The sequence below is a fragment of the Schistocerca serialis genome, chromosome 6 (genome assembly GCF_023864345.2).
Source record: "Schistocerca serialis cubense isolate TAMUIC-IGC-003099 chromosome 6, iqSchSeri2.2, whole genome shotgun sequence".
Classification (NCBI taxonomy): domain Eukaryota; kingdom Metazoa; phylum Arthropoda; class Insecta; order Orthoptera; family Acrididae; genus Schistocerca; species Schistocerca serialis.
The window spans coordinates 368,795,817-368,816,219 of NC_064643.1; the positions used below are offsets into that span (position 1 = coordinate 368,795,817).

The window sequence follows — 20,403 nt, forward strand, 5'->3', positions numbered from 1 at the left end:
GGTTTACGTAGTTCTATGTCTAGGGGACTGATGACCTCAAATGTTAAGTCTCATAGTGCTTAGAGCCATTTGAACCACTTTGTTGTAGAACCATCGAACGCGTTTATTTGGCTGACGAAACGCATCAAGTTCGATCGCAAAGTCGGCCGCTTCCGTCGCAGTTTTCCCAAGTTCGTAGCTTCTGCTTCTGTCATGGCGAGTTGGTGGTTTTACTTTCTGTTGCGAGAGTGCATTCAAGGACAAGACACCCCAATCAGTTCGATGCTGTCGCTAAGGGATGGCACTGTCCAGGAGTGTGAGCTGTTAGCAGCCTCCTAGTGATGTTTGCAGTTCTCAACAGTTGGCACGGCTGTGCAAATTCGACTTCTGCAGCAGTGGTCGCTGTTGCTAACATGGCGCTGCTGTCTACTAATACTTTAGCAGGCCCCTTTATGTTTTGCAAATAATACGCCAACATCACATACAAATCAATCGATCCATAGTGTCCTTTGTTATAGCTTCAGAGCCATGCCACACCTTAGCTGTGTCAGCTGAACGTGGCGTGACGTGACCGGATCTTGAGATTGAAGTCGCTCAAAACCTTTTCCGCCGGCGTCGAGTCCTCTTTAATGTGTAGTAGCACTCTATCTCTTCATGTAGTCCCGGTTTCGGCGCCAAAATCTTGCTACACGCTAATGAAATCAAGTAATCGACACAGTAATACTTCTGCTCCCACACATTTATTTTCACTACGTGCATTTACAGTGAAGAAGTTACGTATCCGTTGCAGAGGGCAGCACAATCTACATTCTTAACACAACACCAACAGATGGCGCAAGAGTCTTCATTCCCCAACAGGGGAAGAATTCAGCGAGACAAAGTGAGGTGGAGAAAGAAAATGGCTCTTTTTTTGGGAGGGGGGGCATACCTCAACCTGTGCAAACGGAACCCTTAAAAGAGGACCACTTCGTTTTCTCTGTCCGTCCGTCCATCTGCCCTACTCTTGAAAACCCTTTTTGTCATGATCTGGTAGACGTATCAAGTTGAAAGTTATGTCACGTAATAAGTTTTATAGTCTCCTGGCGATGTAATAAATGCAAGCTTCTAAGTCAGTGCAATCAAGAGATACGGCCACTTATGTCACAATTTCGATACTCGCAAACCCACTCGCCAAAGCTATAGGGTGCTTCCTGTTAACCTGGAATCTAACAGACGGACGGATAGAGACAGCCTGATGACAAACGAACAATGTTATCAGAAACGGGTAGATGTGTATTCGTTGCAGCTGATGTCACCTACAGAGGTCTACAGTCCCTTGACGGTGTAAGAAATTCAACCTTCCAAATCATTGCAATCAAAAGATATGGCCATTTATCTCACATATTTTGATACTCGCAAACTCGCCCATTAAAAACTATAGGGTACTTCCCGTTAACCTCGAATCACCAAAATCGGCAAGAAGCAAGGAAGTAAAGGAAAAATCAGAAAATTATTAATTTGTAATTATACCACATAAAACCAACTTCAGACACTAATTTAAGAGATTCTCGAAAGTTTTAGAATTCTCGGAGCCAATATCTTGCCAGTATCAACGTCGATACCAGGCAAAAATCGCAGAGATTCTCAATTCCCGGGATGGATGAGCTGTCTCTATACAGAAAAAGTTTGTACGCAACTCTCAGAACGCGAGTCCTACTTTTCAACTGGCCATTTTTTTAATGGTCACACAAATTAAGAATTTTGTATCTCATCACTGTGTATATCTTCTGTATCAGCAATAATCGCGTTAAGTTGCACATTTTATCTGTGATTGCGACATTCACTTGACGGCTGACGATTGTTTTTATTTACTCATTCACCCATTATAGTCTAATTTGTCAGGGTGGGAAATTGACCTTTGTTGCTAAAATTTGCAGTTAGTCAACAAGTTTATGGCATTTTCGGTTTCGCATGTTCATGTGCTACGCCAAATCATACCTAATGTTACTGCATCAATCAAAATAATTGTGCTATATTTCTTTAACGCCTGCAGTTACCATTTCCAAATTGTGATGGCCACCTCCACGCTAGTCTATATGCAGTTTTCTATGACATCACTTTCCACTCCAATTCGGGTATGCCTTTTGCCTGATTTAAACTCTGTTTTTATTTGACTTTTTTCACCTGATACTATCAGTACTGTCACAACAATAATGATGTACCTATTACCAGCACCACCACTTTAATTTTACTAAAACACCTGCTACTAATATTTACGGTATTAGTGTTAATATTTACTACGATTGATCTGGTCTAGTTAGTGTTTGTTTTGATCTGTATATTTGTTTGCTCAGTGATTGTGGAAGCTCATTTGAGTAGTCTGCTTTCTTGTCTTACTAAACTCGTTATCTGATCACTTTGATCGGAAGAATGTGGAGACACGTTGCTGTTATAGGATTGTATCTAGTTGTCTCTGTATTGTAGCTAGGCGGTCATGCTCTCAGATCTAGCAATGGCTCAGATATTTTGTACTAAGAGCACCAGTGTGCACACTGCGTTCTATGGCAGCAGAGAATGCTGCCTAAAAGGGACTATTGTAATACAGCACTACTTCTTAGTTTTTCTGCCTAACATCTTTGACCGCACCTGTGCCATGTGAAGTACAGCCTTTGGACCTTACGCGGCAACTACTTTTTTTCTTGCACAAGCAGTGTTATCCCGTGAAACGTGCATCGCTGCCGCGTTGTCACTAATATAGTTATTACGAACTACTCATAGTTTCATCACGCGAATTGTCAATGACTCTACCCTAAAGCTCGTGGTAGTATTCTCATTTGTTTGCTTCTCTTGTTGTTAAGTGATGTCTGATTTCACTGTAGTGGTGCATCCCTAAACTGAAACTTTCTGTATGTTATTCCCATTACTTTTGTTTATGATGGTCGCGTAGGGCTTGCTTTTCATTAATGTCACAGCCTTGCTCCGTCACACATGCATGATAACTCACTTACGCTCCATATGCAGCTAACAGCTGGACATACGAAGTAAATAATTTAGCTGAATGTTTTGTGGCGTCACCGTAACTTTCATCTTGCCTTTGGTTTTGAACACATTCCATCACTAAAATCATGATAATCGTAAAAACTCTTAAGAACTCACAAAAAAGTTTCACGAAACAACAGGGGTTAATTTTCTCACTAACTTCATTAAAACATCATGCAGCAGATTCAATGCAGTCCACCCATTAACTAATCAAAAACTGGTTCAAATGGCTCCAAGCACTATGGGACTTAACATCTGAGATTATCATGACGTCACATGATATCCGTTCAAGTTCGTTTGTTGATGCTTCCACCCAGATTTTTTACTACAGAGGCCAACCAGCTCTCTGACCAAACACGCCGAGTTACCGTGCCAGCTAGGTTCGAACCTGCGACCGTAGCAGCAGTGCGGTTCCGGACTGAAGCGCCTAGAACCGCTCGGTCACAGGGGCCGGCATTAAATAATCTATAAAAATAATTTGTAGAACGAAACATATTAGTAACTGAGATAAAAACGAGAAATCGCAGTAGAAACAACAAAATGTTTATGCCCAATTACTTAAATCATAATTTTTGCTTTAAAACACTTTGCTTTTTTCAGGCATATAACAAAATAAGGATCCTCTGATGAGACCAAAATTTGGTGGGATATGTTTAGGCAAGAATAGTAGTAATACGAAAACGTGTGGAAAGTTTCGGCCTTTGATAAAGAATTTCTGAACACTCTGATTCATAGGAATCTCCGCCAGTCACCCGGTAAGATGGCCAACCACTATTGCATTTCACCTGACATGCCAGGAACACCATACGCTGCAAGTGAGCACCATTAAAATTCACCAGTGCTGTAGCTACATTTTGTGTCAGAAGTTAACTTGTAAAGAGAACAATTGCTATCCAAGATATTTACTGACGACGAAAAATTGTGGGTTTGTGTAACATCAAAAACAGAAAGTAACGGCTGAACCGCAACAAGAAAGCACAAAAGTTTCTGCTCATGCGCACATGACTCATTTTATGCTTCTATTAGAACAATAAAGATTTCATATTTTGCTGATTGTGTGCTGTGAATGTAACCATACACTCTGACATTACTTTCCAGTAACAGCTAATGTGATTTTTGTCCGAAATTGGAAAAAAATATGTGACAAGGCAACGTAACAATAATCGCCCTCCTTTCCACCCTCCTCTTCCATCTGTCACTAATATCCCTACGCTCTACGATCGTGTATTCTCATGATTTTTCTCTTCCGTATACAGAAATCGTCAGAGGAACTCTTCCACTAAAGTAAATGCTGTTCAGCTTGACTTCACGACTTCAGCTTCAAACCTGATAATATATTCCAAGCATGTAGAAACTAATTCAGCCTTGAAAGTGCGCTATAGATCATGAAGGGAAAGCTGTTAATAATTAGTTAGTGCGGTGTTTGTGGTAAAGCGTGTGTGTGTTTGATGGGAAGATAAACAACACACTGTCTCGAAAGTTTATTTTTCCTCATGTTGTACGTGAGCCTCATCGGAAACACAGAGAATAGCAACATCTGTGTGTGTAAATAAGAGAAGGGGTAAAACGTATGGAACACGTAAGCGAAAAAGTAGACTGTCATTGGGGTGAAAACTGCTATGTGCCCTGGCTACAGTTGAATTCGGTTCCTGCGATTTATCTTTACTGAAAAGCTTCCTCGTTTCATGTACTAGTATCACGTTTCGTTTCCCGCAGTTGTTGATGAGAGTGAATATAGGTTGGTTGGTTGGTTTGGGGAAGACCAGACAGCTTGGTCATCGGTCTCATCGGATTTGGGAAGGATGGGGAAGGAAGTCGGCCGTGCCCTTTCAGAGGAACCATCCCGGCATTTGCCTGGAGTGATTTAGGGAAATCACGGAAAACCTAAATCAGGATGGCCGGACGCGGGATTGAACCGTCGTCCTTCCGAATGCGAGTCCAGTGTCTAACCACTGCGCCACCTCGCTCGGTAGAGTGAATATAGTATATAGATTTTATACATCAACTTGTCATTGTAACATCAGCAAAGAATACATTAAAGAACAGCGTATAGTACATACAAAATAATAATAATTGGTTTTAGTTAGTAAATGAAAATAAAAATTGTTGTAAGTCAACTCCATATCTATTTGATGGGAAATTTTCCCTATGTTATTTTTTCTCATCTAATTTTTGCATCGTTACTGCTGTTCACAAGTGTATGATATAGTACAGTAGTCACTTTCTTATCTCAATCGATAAATTTAAATGAGAACAACTTCTGAAATTACGTCACCTTTTTTTCTTTTTTTGAACAATCAGGGTCTAGAAGTGGGCGACGCAGCATACGACAGCGGCTGGGAGGACTGGGACGTTTCGTCCCAGAAAAGCATCGTCATCATCATATGGCGTTCACAGAAGGCTTTCACCTTCAAAGGTGGCTGGTTCTATACACTCAACGTCGCAACTTTCGTTGATGTGAGTTGCGTTAACACTTTTCTAAAACTTGTAATAACTTCCGAATTTTTTGCTATTCGTAGGGTATATACGGAACCAACAGACCACACATTTTTATCCGCCCACTCACATGAAAATATACATTATCTGAAATTTACAGTCATCTTGTGATAGAAATGTTATGCTGTATAGTGAGACAAACGCAGTAACACATTAGATCGATTTAAATATTTAATTCCTTAGATCCGGTACTGGTATACACTCGTGTCCAAAATTAAAGCAACAAATTGAAATTTTGCAGCTTTGTATGTATTTTGCTACAAAACAGCATACACAGTGGCAGTAAAGTAGAAACAATTTGAAGAATACAGAACGTAAAGAACTGCAATATGCATAACGGTACACAAAAACGTTCTTCGTTTTTCCCAACTTAACGGGTTTACACACACATTCTGACAACTGGTTAAGGTGCTCAGTATGGGGTGTGACCACTTCTGGCAGCAGTACAGGCTTGACAATGACGGGGCATGATGTGAATGATGCCATCAACCTCATATTAAGGCAATAACGCCAATTCTTCCTGCAGAGCTGCTCGCGAGTCTTGGAGAGTGGTTGATCGATGCTGACGTGATGCAACCCGTCTCTCTAGTGCATCCCAGATATGCTCTTTGGGCCTTAAATCGGGTGAGCGAATAGGCCACGCCATGTGTGCAATATCATCCTTTTCCAAGAAAACATCAACCACCCGTGCTCCATGAGGTCGTGCATCATCGTCCATCAATACGAAGTCTGGGTCCATAGCACTTCGCAACAACCGTACGTGATGTCCCAAGATGTCATCACGATTCCTGACAGTAGTTAAACCTTGCCGATTCACCCATGTAATTTGATGAAGAGATGTCCGAGTGGTCAACATAATCCCTGCCCACACAATTAGCTATCCTCCTCGATATCGGTCTCTTTCCGCAATTTTTGGGTCCTGAAAACGTACTCCACGTTCCCTCCAGATGCGAACCCGTCGAGAGTCATTCTCGAGACCAAATCTGGACTCATCTGTGAACAGAATCAGCCTACTGTTCGACCGTACAAGTAGCATGTTGACGGCATGTTCCCTTCTGTGAAGACGCGTCAGAGGTGAACGTACAGCAGGTCTTCGTCACTAAAGGCCACTCTGCCGAAGCTGTCTGTACTCTGTTTGCCCCTACATAAGGCGTCCAGTGGATGCTGAGAGGTCAGCTGCCAGTTGCCGCGCAGTACTGAGGCGGTACTGTCTTGCCCTTATAGCCAAATAACGGTCCTCTCTTTCTGACGTCAATCGTGGTCGGCCCTGTTATGGTCTTGGGGATACAATTTCGGTCTCTATAAACTGTCGCCGTGTTCAAGAAGCAACAGAACGAGTAACATTAAGCCATCGGGCCACATCAATTTGCAACTGCCTTCCTTCCATTCCTCCTATGGCCCTCCACCGCCGAGAGTCAGGTAGGCGTCTTCTATGTGCCATACCGCACAGTGTGTGTGTACACAGCGATTGTGGATGTGGGACTAGCCGGAAAACACTATCCTGTTTGATAGGTGCCCTGACGTCATCTTTGGCGTGGTTGTCCGTTGGCCTGAATGCCGTCTTACGTGCAGAACACGGCATCTGTTGAGAGTGTGTATGCTTATATCGTGAATTAGACACAGGAGGGGGAAATAGAGGTTTGTTGCCTTAATTTTGGGCACCAGTGTACATAAGAATCAAAACCGCAAAATCATAATATACCGCTGGAACTTTACCACAGCTGATTTTAGAAGTGCCTCCTCTTTCTGTTGGCCATATTGTAATACAAAATGTTTCATGTAATATTTTCGCTATCTGAAGATGGAAAATGATAAATACTATTTTTTTTAATTAGTAGAAACTTCATCTACATCTACATCCATACTCCGCAAGCCACCTGACGGTGTGTGGCGGAGGGTACCTTGAGTACCTCTATCGGTTCTCCCTTCTATTCCAGTCTCGCATTGTTCGTGGAAAGGAAGATTGTCGGTATGCCTCTGTGTTAGCTCTAATCTCTCTGATTTTATCCTCATGGTCTCTTCGCGAGAAATACGTATGAGCGAGCAATATACTGCTTGACTCCTCGGTGAAGGTATGTTCTCGAAACTTCAACGAAAGCCCGTACCGAGCTACTGGGCGTCTCTCTTGCAGAGTCTTCCACTGGAGTTTATTTATAATCTCGGTAACACTTTCGCAATTACTAAATGATCCTGTAACGAAGCACGCTGCTCTCCGTTGGATCTTCTCTATCTCTTCTATCAACCCTATCTAGTACGAATCCCACACTGGTGAGCAGTATTCAAGCATTAGGCAAACAAGTGTATTGTAACCTACTTCCTTTGTTTTCGGACTGCATTTCCTTAGGATTCTTCCAATGAATCTCAGTCTAGAACCTGCTTTGCCGACAATTGATTTTATACAGTCATTCCATTTTAAATCACTCCTAATGCCTATTCCGAGATAATTTATGGAATTAACTGCTTCCAGTTGCTGACCTGCTATATTGTAGCTAAATGATAAAGGATCTTTCTTTCTATGTATTTACAGCACGTTACACTTGTCTACATTGAGATTCAATTGCCATTACCTGCACCATGCGTCAATTCGTTGCAGATCCTCCTGCATGTCAGTACAATTTTCCATTGTTACAACCTCTCGATATACTATAGCATCATCCGCAAAAAGTCTCAGTGAACTCCCGATGTTATCCACAAGGTTATTTATATATATTGTGAATAGCAACGGTCCTACGACACTCCCCTGTGGCACACCTGAAATCACTTACTTCGGAAGACTTCTCTCCATTGAGAATGACATGCTGCGTTCTGTTATCTAGAAACCCTTCAATCCAATCACACAATTGGTCTGATAGTCCATATGCTCTTACTTTGTTCATTAAACGACTGTGTGGAACTGAACCCAACGCCTTGCGGAAGTCAAGAAACACGGCATCTACCTGGGAACCCATGTCTATGGCCCTCTGATTGTCGTGGAGGAATAGCGCGAGCTGGGTTTCACACGATCGTCTTTTTCGAAACCCATGCTGATTCCTACAGAGTAGATTTCTAGTCTCTTGATTTCTGCCGAACCGTGATTGTTATAGTCCCAACGGCTGACGCCTTACATCGCGTTGTATTGTGGAATAAAAACGAAAATAAAATTTGTACACGATGTATCCTGATGTGATGACAAACTGTTGGTTCTGTAAGGCGCTAGTATTTGTGGACATACAGGGAAAATCTCCTCTGAGCTTTCATTCTGCACTTTACCAATGCCATTCGTGATTCTCTTATATTTGCAATGTAAGTTCCTCATCCACAAAGGCCTCCTTTCAATGTCTATTTACTACTGTGTGATGGTATCGCTCGAATTTTGTCATTGGCGACAAAATTCGAGCGACACCACAACACTTTCCTCGTGACTCTTACGCAACACGTCTGGACTCTGCGGGAGAGTCGTGTTACAACCAAGTCAGTATTTACTGGTTGCAAGAGCTCCTGCATCTGCATAGTTCGAAACGACTGCGCATGAGGAAGGAGTACAGTGTCACAATAACGTGAATGGTGAGTGTACCGTGTTCAAAGATTTAGAGGTCACTAAGTCCATGTAACATTATGCCTCTGCACACCACGACGCCTGGGCCACCAAAACGACCAGTTGGACAATGCTGGACCTGTCCTCAAAAGGCCGGCCGGTGTGGCCGAGGGGTTCTAGGCTCTTCAGTCTGGAGCCGCGCGACCGCTACGGTCGCAGGTTCGAATCCTGTCTCGGGCATGGATGTGTGTGATGTCCTTAGGTTGGTTAGGTTTAAGTAGTTCTAAGTTCTAGGTGACAGATGACCTCAGATGTTAAGTCCCTTAGTGCTCAGAACCATTTGAACCATTTTTGTCCTCATAAGGCGAGAGGTGGGAACACGTAATGTTCCCAAGAACATGTTTGTTTTCGTGGTTCAGGTGTTATGATGAGGGGTAGCATAATGTTGCATGGGCGTACTGACCTCTAAATCTTTGAACACGGCACATGCACCTGTCAATGTTCTTGTGACACTGTACTCCTTCCCCGTGTGTATGTTTTCCTCGTTGCTTTCGAACTTCACTTCATTTTTGTGGATCACATCCAACAGCAGTGATGGAAGAGCGCTTTCAACGACAGGATATTCGGAGAAAGGACTGGCCTACCCATGCCCCCGACCTAAATTCATCGAGAGCAGATGGCATGCTTTGGGAAGACGTATTGGAACCTGTCCACATGCACCACCACCCAGCAGTTGTCACACTCGCTGGCTGAGTAGTGGAATACCCTGCCATCAGAACTTCTCTTCAACCTTGCAGCTGGGATGGGGGGACGTTTCAGAGCGTACCTTGTTATCCATGGTGATTAAACACCCTATTAAGAACCATGTCACGCCCTTTATAATGTCCAGTGGACCAACATAAATCGCGATGTTCAGTGTAATTATCGCCTTTGAATAGAAGTGGATTTTCTGTTCGTCTCATTGTGTGTTTTCTCAGTTACTTCCAGAACTACAAGGGTCACTCCAAAAGAAATGCACACTATTTTTTTTTTTAAATTCATCTTTAATTCTACATGTTTGAAAGTTTTACAGTGTGTAGATACATCCTTTAGGAACAATATTTTTATTTCTCCACATAATTTCCATCCCTTTCAACTGCCTTACGCCATCTTGAGACCAGCACCTGTATACCCGCACGGTAAAATTCTGGACCAACCCGTTGGAGCCACTGTTTGTCAGCATGCACAAGGGAGTCATCATCTTCAAACCATGTTCCACGAAGAGAGTCTTTCAGTTTCCCAAAGAGATGATAGTCACATGGAGCCAGGTCAGGACTGTAAGGCGGGTGTTTCAGTGTTGACCATCCGAGTTTTGTGATCGCTTCCATGGTTTTTTGACTGACATGTGGCCGTGCATTGTCGTGCAACAGCAAAACATCCTGCTTTTGCCGATGTGGTCGAATACGACTCAGTCGAGCTTGAAGTTTCTTCAGTGCCATCACGTATGCATCAGAATTTATGGTGGTTCCACTTGGCATGATGTCCACAAGCAAGAGTCCTTCGGAATCGAAAAACACCTTAGCCATAACTTTTCCAGCATAAGTTATGGTTTTGAATTTTTTTCCTTGCGTGAATTTGCATGATGCCACTCCATTGATTACCTCTTCGTCTCTGGTGAAAAATGATGGAGCCATGTTTCATCACCTGTCACAATTCTTCCAAGAAATTCATCTCCACCTTTCTCGTACTGTTCCAAAAGTTCGCTGCATACCGTTTTTCTTGTTTCTTTGTGAGCCACTGTTAACATCCTGGGAACCCACCTGGCACAAACCTTTTTTAACACCAACACTTACACTATTCTGCAAACACTTCCTTCCCCTATCCGAACGTAGCGTTACAATTAGTTCACTGTGGTGCATCTGTCAGCAGTCACCAGTTCGTTAACTCTCTGCACATTGTCTGGAGTGTGTGCAGTACGAGGCCTGCCTCTGTGAGGACAATCATCAATATTGTCGTGCCAGCTTTCATCATGTAACCTGCTTGCCCACCGACTAACTGTACTGCGATCGACAGCAGGATCTCCATACACCTTTTTCAACCTCTTGTGGATGTTTCGGACTGTCTTGTTTTCACAGCACAGAAATTCTATGACAACACGTTGCTTCTGACGAACGTCAAACGTAGCAGCCATCTTGAAGACGTGCTGTGAACGCGCCACTCATGGGAACAGGTTAAACTAAGTTTGAAAACAAGCGGGAGGGATGTATCTACGCACTGTAAAACTTCCACACATGCAGAATGAAAACTGTATTTTTACAAAAATAGTGAGCATTTCTTTTGGAGTGACCCTTGTATGTCGTAGCAGTTCTTCCCATGTGTAGTTCAAGTTTCATCATCCGAAAGTAACTTCCGTCCGCAATTTTTGCACACCAGTGTGTGTCAGTAAATTACACCGTATAGCATTTGAAAGTACGTCCTAATACGCACAATGTCAGACAGAATTAATCGCTCATCTTTATATATCGTGGCCCTTAGGCAGTCGTTATAACTGGGCAATATTATTGTACAGCATATTTAAGGTTGCTTCCAGAGAACGAAGTGTTATTGCACAAATTTAATCTCAAATTTTGGTGATGCAAACGTGGATGATATAGACACCAGATATTATTAGATCCTTGAGCTGGCTTATAAGAGGAATAAGGAATGGGAAAATGTTGATGAGAGTGACAAAACGGAGAAAGCAATCGAAACATTAGGGACGCGCTCGGAGACTCTCTTCCCAACATTCTGCTTCAAATCTTTCAAAAGCTGCGACACTGTAGCAAATAAGACAGTGACCCGAATATAGAATAAATTTTCTTTACTTTGCGTCTATGGCCACAAACTTTTTGTTAATAGATTACCAGTTTCAGTCTATAATGACCATCTTCAGATCTGCAGCAAAATATGAGGAAGCATAAGTACACTAGCAGATTGTCTACAGTTTAAAACAATAAATTAATCATAATGAAAAGTATTACTGACAGACATATACATTTGTGTGCTTTACGTATGAAGTATCTGAAACTGGTCATTCTATAGGGAGCATTAAGAATTGTATGCGTATTCTCCACAGAGTGGGAAAAGACCCTTCTGTTAATTTCTTAGAGAAGCTTGAAATTTACATTGCAAAAAATGAAAGAACCAACAAAACTGCTTAACTGCGGAGCGATTTCATGCCCTTACGTACTTTGCTCTGCTTCACAATGTTTAACTTCAGTCTTCTTATTTTTCTTTGTTGGATTTCAATTCCCCCCCAGAGGTGGGGCGGGCTGGCAGCAGCACAATATGCCACTCTGCAGCCTACTTAAAAACTGAAACATGGAGAAAAAACTACGACGAAAATATAAAACCAAAACGGTCGGCGATGCTGATTAAAACACATAGTAAATAAACAGGTACAATTACAAGAACACAGTGACAGTCTGGTTTCTTTTCACACAAGATAAAAAAACACAAGTGGCGACAGTATGGTGGCTGTTCGCAACCTTGACAGAGGACACACAACACTGAACACTCACTTAAAACAGCACTATACAGGCGACATGGTGGCAGATAGGGGGTGGGGGGGGAGGACCCGGACCGATGAGGGGGAAAAGGTGGGGGAGAAAGGGGGGAGGAGAGGAAAGGGAAAAAGGGGGGCTGACGGAGGAAGGAGACATAGTAAAAGGGAGGGACTGGGCGGACACAAGAAGAAGTGGGAAATCCAGTGGAGGGGAGAGCAAAAGGACTCAGGGGAGAGAAGGGGGGCAGGGGAAAAGGGTAGGAAGGGAAAAACGGAATTGAAGGGAGGGAGAGCGAGTCTGGGAAAAGGACAGAGGAAGGGAGGGGGAGGTGAGGACCAGAGTTGGTAGGAGGGATAAATGGAGGGAGAGAGGGCATCATCCGGGAGGGGGAGTCGACGCAAGCCACCTTGGGAAAGGAGATGAAGGGTGTAGAGGTGGAGGGTAAGGTGGACACAACAGTAAAGGCGCAACAGAAGCCTGGGGGTTGGAGAGTAGAGAAGCAACCAGGGGACGTGATGGATCAATGTGGCAAGAGGTGTAGAGGCCACAAATATGTTTGAGGGAAAGGAGCAGATGGGGGAAAGGAATCAGGTTGTAGATGATCTGCATGGGGGACAGGAGGCACATACAGAAGGTGAGCCAAAGTGTGTGGCACTTGAGTATTGGGAGGGACTTATAGAATTTTGGGGGGGGGGGGGGTGGATATCCAAGTGTGACTGGCATAACAGAGGAATGAGATGGATTAAGGATTTTAAGGTGTGGAGGATGGTAGAGAGGTTCAACCCCCATGTCCAACCAGAGAGGAGTTTGAGGAGTCGGAGGCAGTTGTGGGCTTGGGATTGGATAGAGCGGAGATGAGGGATCCAGGTGAGGTGATAGTCTGTGGCGAGGCCAAGGTAGGTGAGGGTGGGCGAGAGGTGGACAGGACAGGCGCAGATGGTAAGGGAGAAATCAAGGAGCCAGAAGGAGCGAGTGGTATGACCTACGATAATCGCCTGGGTCTTGGAAGGATTGATTTTCAGGAGCCACTGGTTATGCCATATGGCAAAAAGGTCAAGGTGATTCTGGAGAAGTCGTTGGGACCATTGAAGGGTAGGAGCAAGGGCAAGGAATGCAGTGTCATCGGCATACTGCAGGAGGTGTACTGGAGGGGGACAGGGTGGGGTTGGGGCATAACTGCCGTGTACAGGAGGAAGACGACAGGGGAAAGGACAGGGCCCTGGGGCACACCCGCAGAGGGGTAGAAGGTGCGGGAATCGGCATTATGGATGTTAACATAGGAGGGGCGGTGGGAGAAGAAGGAGGCAAGCAGATGGACATAGTTGACAGGAAGGGCATAGGTCTGGAGTTTAAACAGGAGAGCGGGCGCCAAGGAGACAAAATGGCAGATCGACAGGAGTTAAGCTGGAGGTAAAGGAGAGGAGATGAGTGAGACATAGGATTTGGTCATCGACATAGAAAGAAGGTCGAAAGCCACATTGGGTGTTTGGGAGGAGAACTTCAGTCACTGAACGCCTCTGTTATATATACACTACTGGCCATTAAAATTGCTATACCAAGAAGAAATGCAGATGATCAATGGGTATTCATTGGACAAATATATTACACTAGAACTGAAATGTGATTATATTTTCACGCAATTTGGGTGCATAGATCCTGAGAAGTCAGTACCCAGAACAACCACCTCTGGCCATAATAACGACCTCGGTACGTCTGGGCATTGAGTCAAACAGAGCTTGGATGGCGTGTACAGGTACAGCTGCCCATGCAGCTTCAACACGATACCACAGTTCATCAAGAGTAGTGATTGGCATATTGTGACAAGCCAGTTGCTCGGCCACCATTGATCAGACGTTTTCATTTGGTGAGAGATCTGGAGAATGTGCAGGCCAGGGCAGCAATCGAACATTTTCTGTATCTAGAAAGGCCCGTACACGACCTGCAACATGCGGTCATGCATTATCCTGCTGAAATGTAGGGGTTTTGCAGGGATCGAATGAAGGTTAGAGCGACGAGTCATAACACATCTGAAATGTTACGACCACTGACAAAGTGCCGTCAATGCGAACAAGAGGTGACCAAGACGTGTAACCAATGGCACCCCATACCATCACGCTGGGTGATATGCCAGTATCGCAATGATGAATACTCGCTTCCAATGTGCGTTCACCGTGATGTCGCCAAACACGGATGCGACCATCATGATGCTGTAAACAGAAACTGTATTCATCCGAAAAAATGACGTTTTGCCATTTCTGCACCCAGGTTCATCGTTGAGCACACCATCGCAGGCGCTCCTGTCTGCGATGCTGTGTCAAGGGTAACCGCAGTCATTGTCTCCGAGCTGATAGTACATGCTGCTGCAAACGTCGTCGAACTGTTCGTGCAGATGGTTGTTGTCTTGCAAACGTCCCCATCTGTTGACTCAGGGATCGAGACGTGGTTGCACGATCCGTTACAGCCATGCGGATAAGATGCCTGTCATCTCGACTGCTAGTGATACGAGGCCGTTGGGATCCAGCTAGGCGTTCCGTATTACCCTCCTGAACCCACCGATTCCATATTCTGCTAACAGTCATTGGATCTCGACCAACGCGAGCAGCAATGTCGCGATACGATAAACCGCAATCGCTACAATCCGATCTTTATCAAATTCGGAAACGTGATGGTACGCATTTCTCCTCCTTACACGAGGCATCACAACAACGTTTCACGAGGCAACGCTGGTCAACTGCTGTTTGTGTATGAGAAATCGGTTGGAAACTGTCCTCATGTCAGCGCGTTGTTAAGTGTCGCCACCGGCGCCAACCTTGTGTGAATGCTCTGAAAAGCTAATCATTTGCATATCACAGCATCTTCTTCCTGTCGGTTAAATTTCGTGTTTGTAGCACGTCATCTTCGGTGGTGCAGCAATTTGAATGGCCAGTAGTGTAGTTTGTCGATAGTTTCATCTAGTATAGAATGCCTTACATACTGACTTCGTTTTCGTACGTTGTTCGCATAACTGTAGTATTTTCTTGTCCCTTCTCTGTTTATATAATATACTGTATTAACTAGATAATCTTGCGCATGCACTGGTGCGGAGTTTTATCATTCTTTTCTTGCAACGGCATTCCGGTAGAGTAAGAGGGGCCCTCTGGCGGTCACGTTCCTCTAACCACTTCTAGCCTATGCATAATTCTGACTTTAGTGCTAACAGAGGACGCTGATTATGTGCGGCAGTATGTTTTCTTTCATTGTGGCTTCTTTAGCTACTTTTTGTGTTTTATATAATTCTGTGTACTATGAAAGCTGTTTATTATGTATGTCATTATCTATAATATTGGCACTTGAGCATGTGTCAATCACTGTCTCTTAACTCTTCCTCCTTTTAGCAGTCTAACTTTTGTCGTGTTTTATTTCATCGCTTTTTATTACTGTAATGCCTCTTATACCTTATAAGCCCATTAAAGCTTTACCGATTGTTTCAGCTTTATTTTACGTTTTTCAATTAATCCGTGAAGATTTGTGTATGCCTACAGTAGCGACATCTGGTGAACTTACAACACAAACATCTCTTGGCTACTGTACAGCAGTTTATTTTGAACAGTAGTGCTGCTGACAAGATGATTCTTGCTTATGCTGTTATTTATATATATTTGACAGCACTGACGCTGTTTTGCGTTCAACATTGACGACGCCACTATGGCTGCAGAACATGAGGGCATTGTTTTTATAAAACAGGCATTCCTCTTCGGTCTTAAAGCGCACAAATGTATATGTATGTCAGTAGTAGTTTTCATTGTGGTCTGTTTTATTGTTTTACGCTGTAGACAATCTACTATCGTATTTATGTTATCGCATATTTTGCTGCAGATCTGAAGTTGGCCATTATAGACTGAAACCGGTAATCTGTGGGTAAGAAATTTGTTACCATAGACGTGAAGTAACGGAAATTTATATTGCTTCAAGTATTTTCTGTCCTTCCTGTACCAACCTCAACCTTCAGTCGTGAGCGGAAGATCAGTTATTATCCACCTCTTGATCTATTAAAAGGTTTAATCGAATCTGTATTTATATAATAACATAAAAATAAATATGATATTGTAATATAAGTAATAATTGTGGATCGCGTAACTTTTGCGCTTTTATGTAACCAAAACAACTTTTTATGACCCAAGTACGGTATTCATGCACAAACATAAAAAATATATATAGCCACTGTTGTTGTTTTATAACCAATCGAACGTTCGTCATCATGATCAAAGGCAAGAGTGTCCTGTTATCATTGATTCTGCTGTCATTGACCTGCATTACATCTCGCCCAGACTATGCCATAACCAAGACGTTCCAACATTGTTTCCAAGGCATTACAGTAGACAATCAGCTTTGCACACAATGTTCATTTCTGACTTGATCCCAGAACCTTTTTCGTCTATACCTTGTGTATTATTAGATACATTCAAAGGTTTTGAATCTGGATGTTTGTAAACTGCAGCAGACGCATCGAAATAAAAGAAAATGTAATGGAAATAAAAAGCCATTCACTATTGGAAGGAAATTGAAAGGTAGAAGGGAGAATGCAAAAAACGTCCCCCCCCCCCCCCCCCCCCCCCCGAAAAACAAAAAATAATCCTGTGTGCGGGTCTGATGCTGAACTAAGTCTTGTCAGAGGTCATTACAAATTTCCTTGCCCATCCTCATCCAGTGCGAGCTTACGCTAATGACCTAGTTATGGATAGGACGGTAAACACTACTCTTCGCGTCAATGGCCTGAAAATAACGACAGGCGTTACTAGCAATGGCCAACTGGCACATGTACTTGAAGCATCAGCTATATTCTGAAACGTAAATTCTTTCCCGACATTTCCAGTCCCTCTTCTGAAATTACTGCTGGACGAAAGCAATTTTCCTACATCCTACAAATGAAACACATTTCCTACTCGATAAACACTGTACTATCTTCCGTTATTAGTATTATTTCTTTAACAACCCTAAGTGTATACATCAACTACTGAAAGTAAATTGAAGTACATTGTATTTTACACTGCATGCCTGTGTACATCATTCGCAGAATACTGATGGAACTTTATTTTCAGCTCATCAAGCTGTCTTTCTCCTACTACACGGTTCTACGAAGTATGAGAGAAGAATGAGAAGAGGACGAAACGATTTAGATTTTTTTTTTTTTTTTTTTTTTTTTTTTTTTTTTTTTTTTTTTTTTTTTTTTGCTGATGAATATGTGGTGCATCACGTATGCATTTCGGAAACTCATATAAGAAATACTAAGTTCTAATTCATCATTATTTTAGTGCACTGTAGAAAATTACAAGTCTTCTGTTGTCACTGCCCAGGAAGTTACTCTGTTATTATAATCACCAAATTGCAACACAAAATGTTCACTTCAGCAAATTACTTTGCATATTAGTTGCTATGACAAGCAAGCTGACGTGATACAGCGTAGGATTCTGAGGCTTCTACAGAATAGTGCAAGTAACATGTAAAGTCAGTTTAGAATTTCGTAATTAATCGCATCATATATGCTATCAGACGAGAGTAAGTACGTATTTTCTAGAAAAGACCCACGTATTAAATCGAGATATATCGAAAAGTCGTAAGGTTTTTCTTTCCTTTGAGATAAAACTGTTCATCTTTAGTAGCAAGCGGAGATTATAAGTTCTTCAGTTTTTCTTCAAATTATAACCGCTCCTTGGTGAATTCTGAACTAACAGGCCAGTGTTACTACATATACAAAGTGTTCGCTTTTAACATGAAACTCTCATCGCAAAATTTCTTTCGTCTGTACCTTGTGTATTGTTAGACACATTCAAAGATATGAAGCTGGATGTTTGGAAACTACACCAGATGCGCCGAAATACAAGAAAATGTAGTGGAAATAAAAAGCCACTCATTATTGGAAGTAAATTGAAAGGGAAGTAAATTGAAAGGGAGGGGAAGTGTGCAAATAAAAGATTCCTGCTGGTGACCACAAGCTCTTTTCACTCACAGTCCGTAATTGGGCTCATCCATTCTAACTCGGATGAGTAACTACATTTTTATCGGGTTTTAGCAACTCGAATAGAACATAAATGTCAAATATGCGAAAAAGTGCTCTAAACAAGTGGTGCAAAAGTAATTTTTTAATTTAGTGTTCAAAGTCTTCTCAAGGGTTACCTCGTTAGCAACTGAGTGTTCCTTTTCAGTTTACAAACATAGACGGGTTACAGAAGAAACTACTGAGACCAACTAAGGAAAAACTAAATTAAGATAAGTTAACCACAGTTTTAATTCGGATGCTTCCAAATACTGTCCATGAGATTACTGATGCACCAATTCACGGGTTAAGTTATGGACGTTTGAAGTTTTGAACGTTCTGAGTTTTCAGATATTTTCTGGCGCCTCATCTGTTTGTAACATCCCTATGTTACGAACAGCTACCGTCTATTAGACGTCTGGATTCTTCTTGGAATTGTCAGATATTGCGTGGACATTTTCAAAGGGTAAACTGATATAAATTCAAATCAGGTATAATTTACACGTATAATTGTGTAGTGAAATGAGAGCGGTATATCTAATTACTAGGCAGAAACGGGTGCGGTAGTACTGGATATTATGTCGTCATTATTGAAATGAGTGCGTCCACGTCTTATTCATAAGACAAATGGCCAAGCGAATTTTCCCATGTCGAAAGTTGTGGATCTAATGGGTGAAATCTAACACGAACGAAACGAAAATAGGAAAAAAAGGCACTGTTACGGAAAAAAACATAAATGAATGTGTAAGAGAAACAGGGTACCTACGACGCCTTCCCCCCTCCCCTCCCCCCCCCCCCCCCCCCATCATTAAACCGCACATCGTTCAGCATTAGTCCAGTGTGTATTTTATAATCTTACAATAAGTATGAATTGCATTTTATAAGTAATAATTGTTGATCGCTTAACTTCTGCGCTTTTATGTAGCCAAAGCAATTACTTTTGACCCAAGTACAGTGTACAAGGACAAACATAAAAAATATATATATAACTGTTGTCCTTTTATACCCAATAGAACGTTCGCCATCATGATCAAAGGCAAGAGTTTCCTGTTATCATTGATATATGTGGAAGCTGTTTATGGATAACAAACATGTTTTGCATAAATTCAACTTAAGTGTTGAAGCGATGCTGGATACATTTGTGTTTTGCGCTTTTTTAATTTTACCTTTTTGTTGAAGAAATTACGTTTTCTAGCGCTGTATTATAAATCTGTATTGTTTTCTTTGTTTTAACTACAACATCCCTCTGTTTCACGTTAAAAATGGGCAGTGTTCGAATGAAACCTGAATTAAACGCTGGTAAGTTCAATTTTTCTATGCATATCGTTTATTTTTAAGTAAAAACAGGAAGATAACTATGTAGAACAGAGTTTTTCGTAGGTTACACGGCCCTTTATGTATTCTCACTTAGTTTCTAGACGGTTTACCGCTTATGGTTTATTGGGGAATCTAGTAACACACTGATCGCACATGTAAAGAAAAGCAATTGTTATGAGGCAACGCTCGATTGGTATGCAACACACCTTATGTACAGGTAACGCGGGAACGACCTTAACTGACCAAACCCACTAGCCGAAACTAAGAGCACCGTATCAACATTGCTTATGGTAGTCTATCGTAGACTAGGTAGTTTTACAACTGTACTAGTGTCTGTCCATTTCTTCCAACACGTTAATCTCCAAAACTATTGGATAGATTTTACGAGGTTTTCATTGATATCTTAAGTATAGTTAGGGCACCGTTAGTTAGGGCACCGTATAGGTTATATTTAATCAAAATCGAACCACGGGAAAAATATATTCATACATATTATAAAAATGTATGGGTGTACGTATGTTCCACATCTTCTCCGAAACCAC

The 20,403-nt window shown here is 42.3% G+C and overlaps 1 protein-coding gene across 1 annotated transcript in view; it reads left to right on the forward strand.

Annotated features, from left to right (window-relative positions):
* The window catches only part of LOC126484876 (uncharacterized), a 199,396-nt gene that overhangs the window by 61,369 nt on the left and 117,624 nt on the right, over positions 1-20,403 (forward strand). Inside the window, exon 6 of the mRNA XM_050108472.1 lies at positions 5,299-5,454. Coding sequence (XP_049964429.1) covers positions 5,299-5,454 — 156 coding nt within the window. The remainder of the gene's footprint in view (positions 1-5,298; positions 5,455-20,403) is intronic.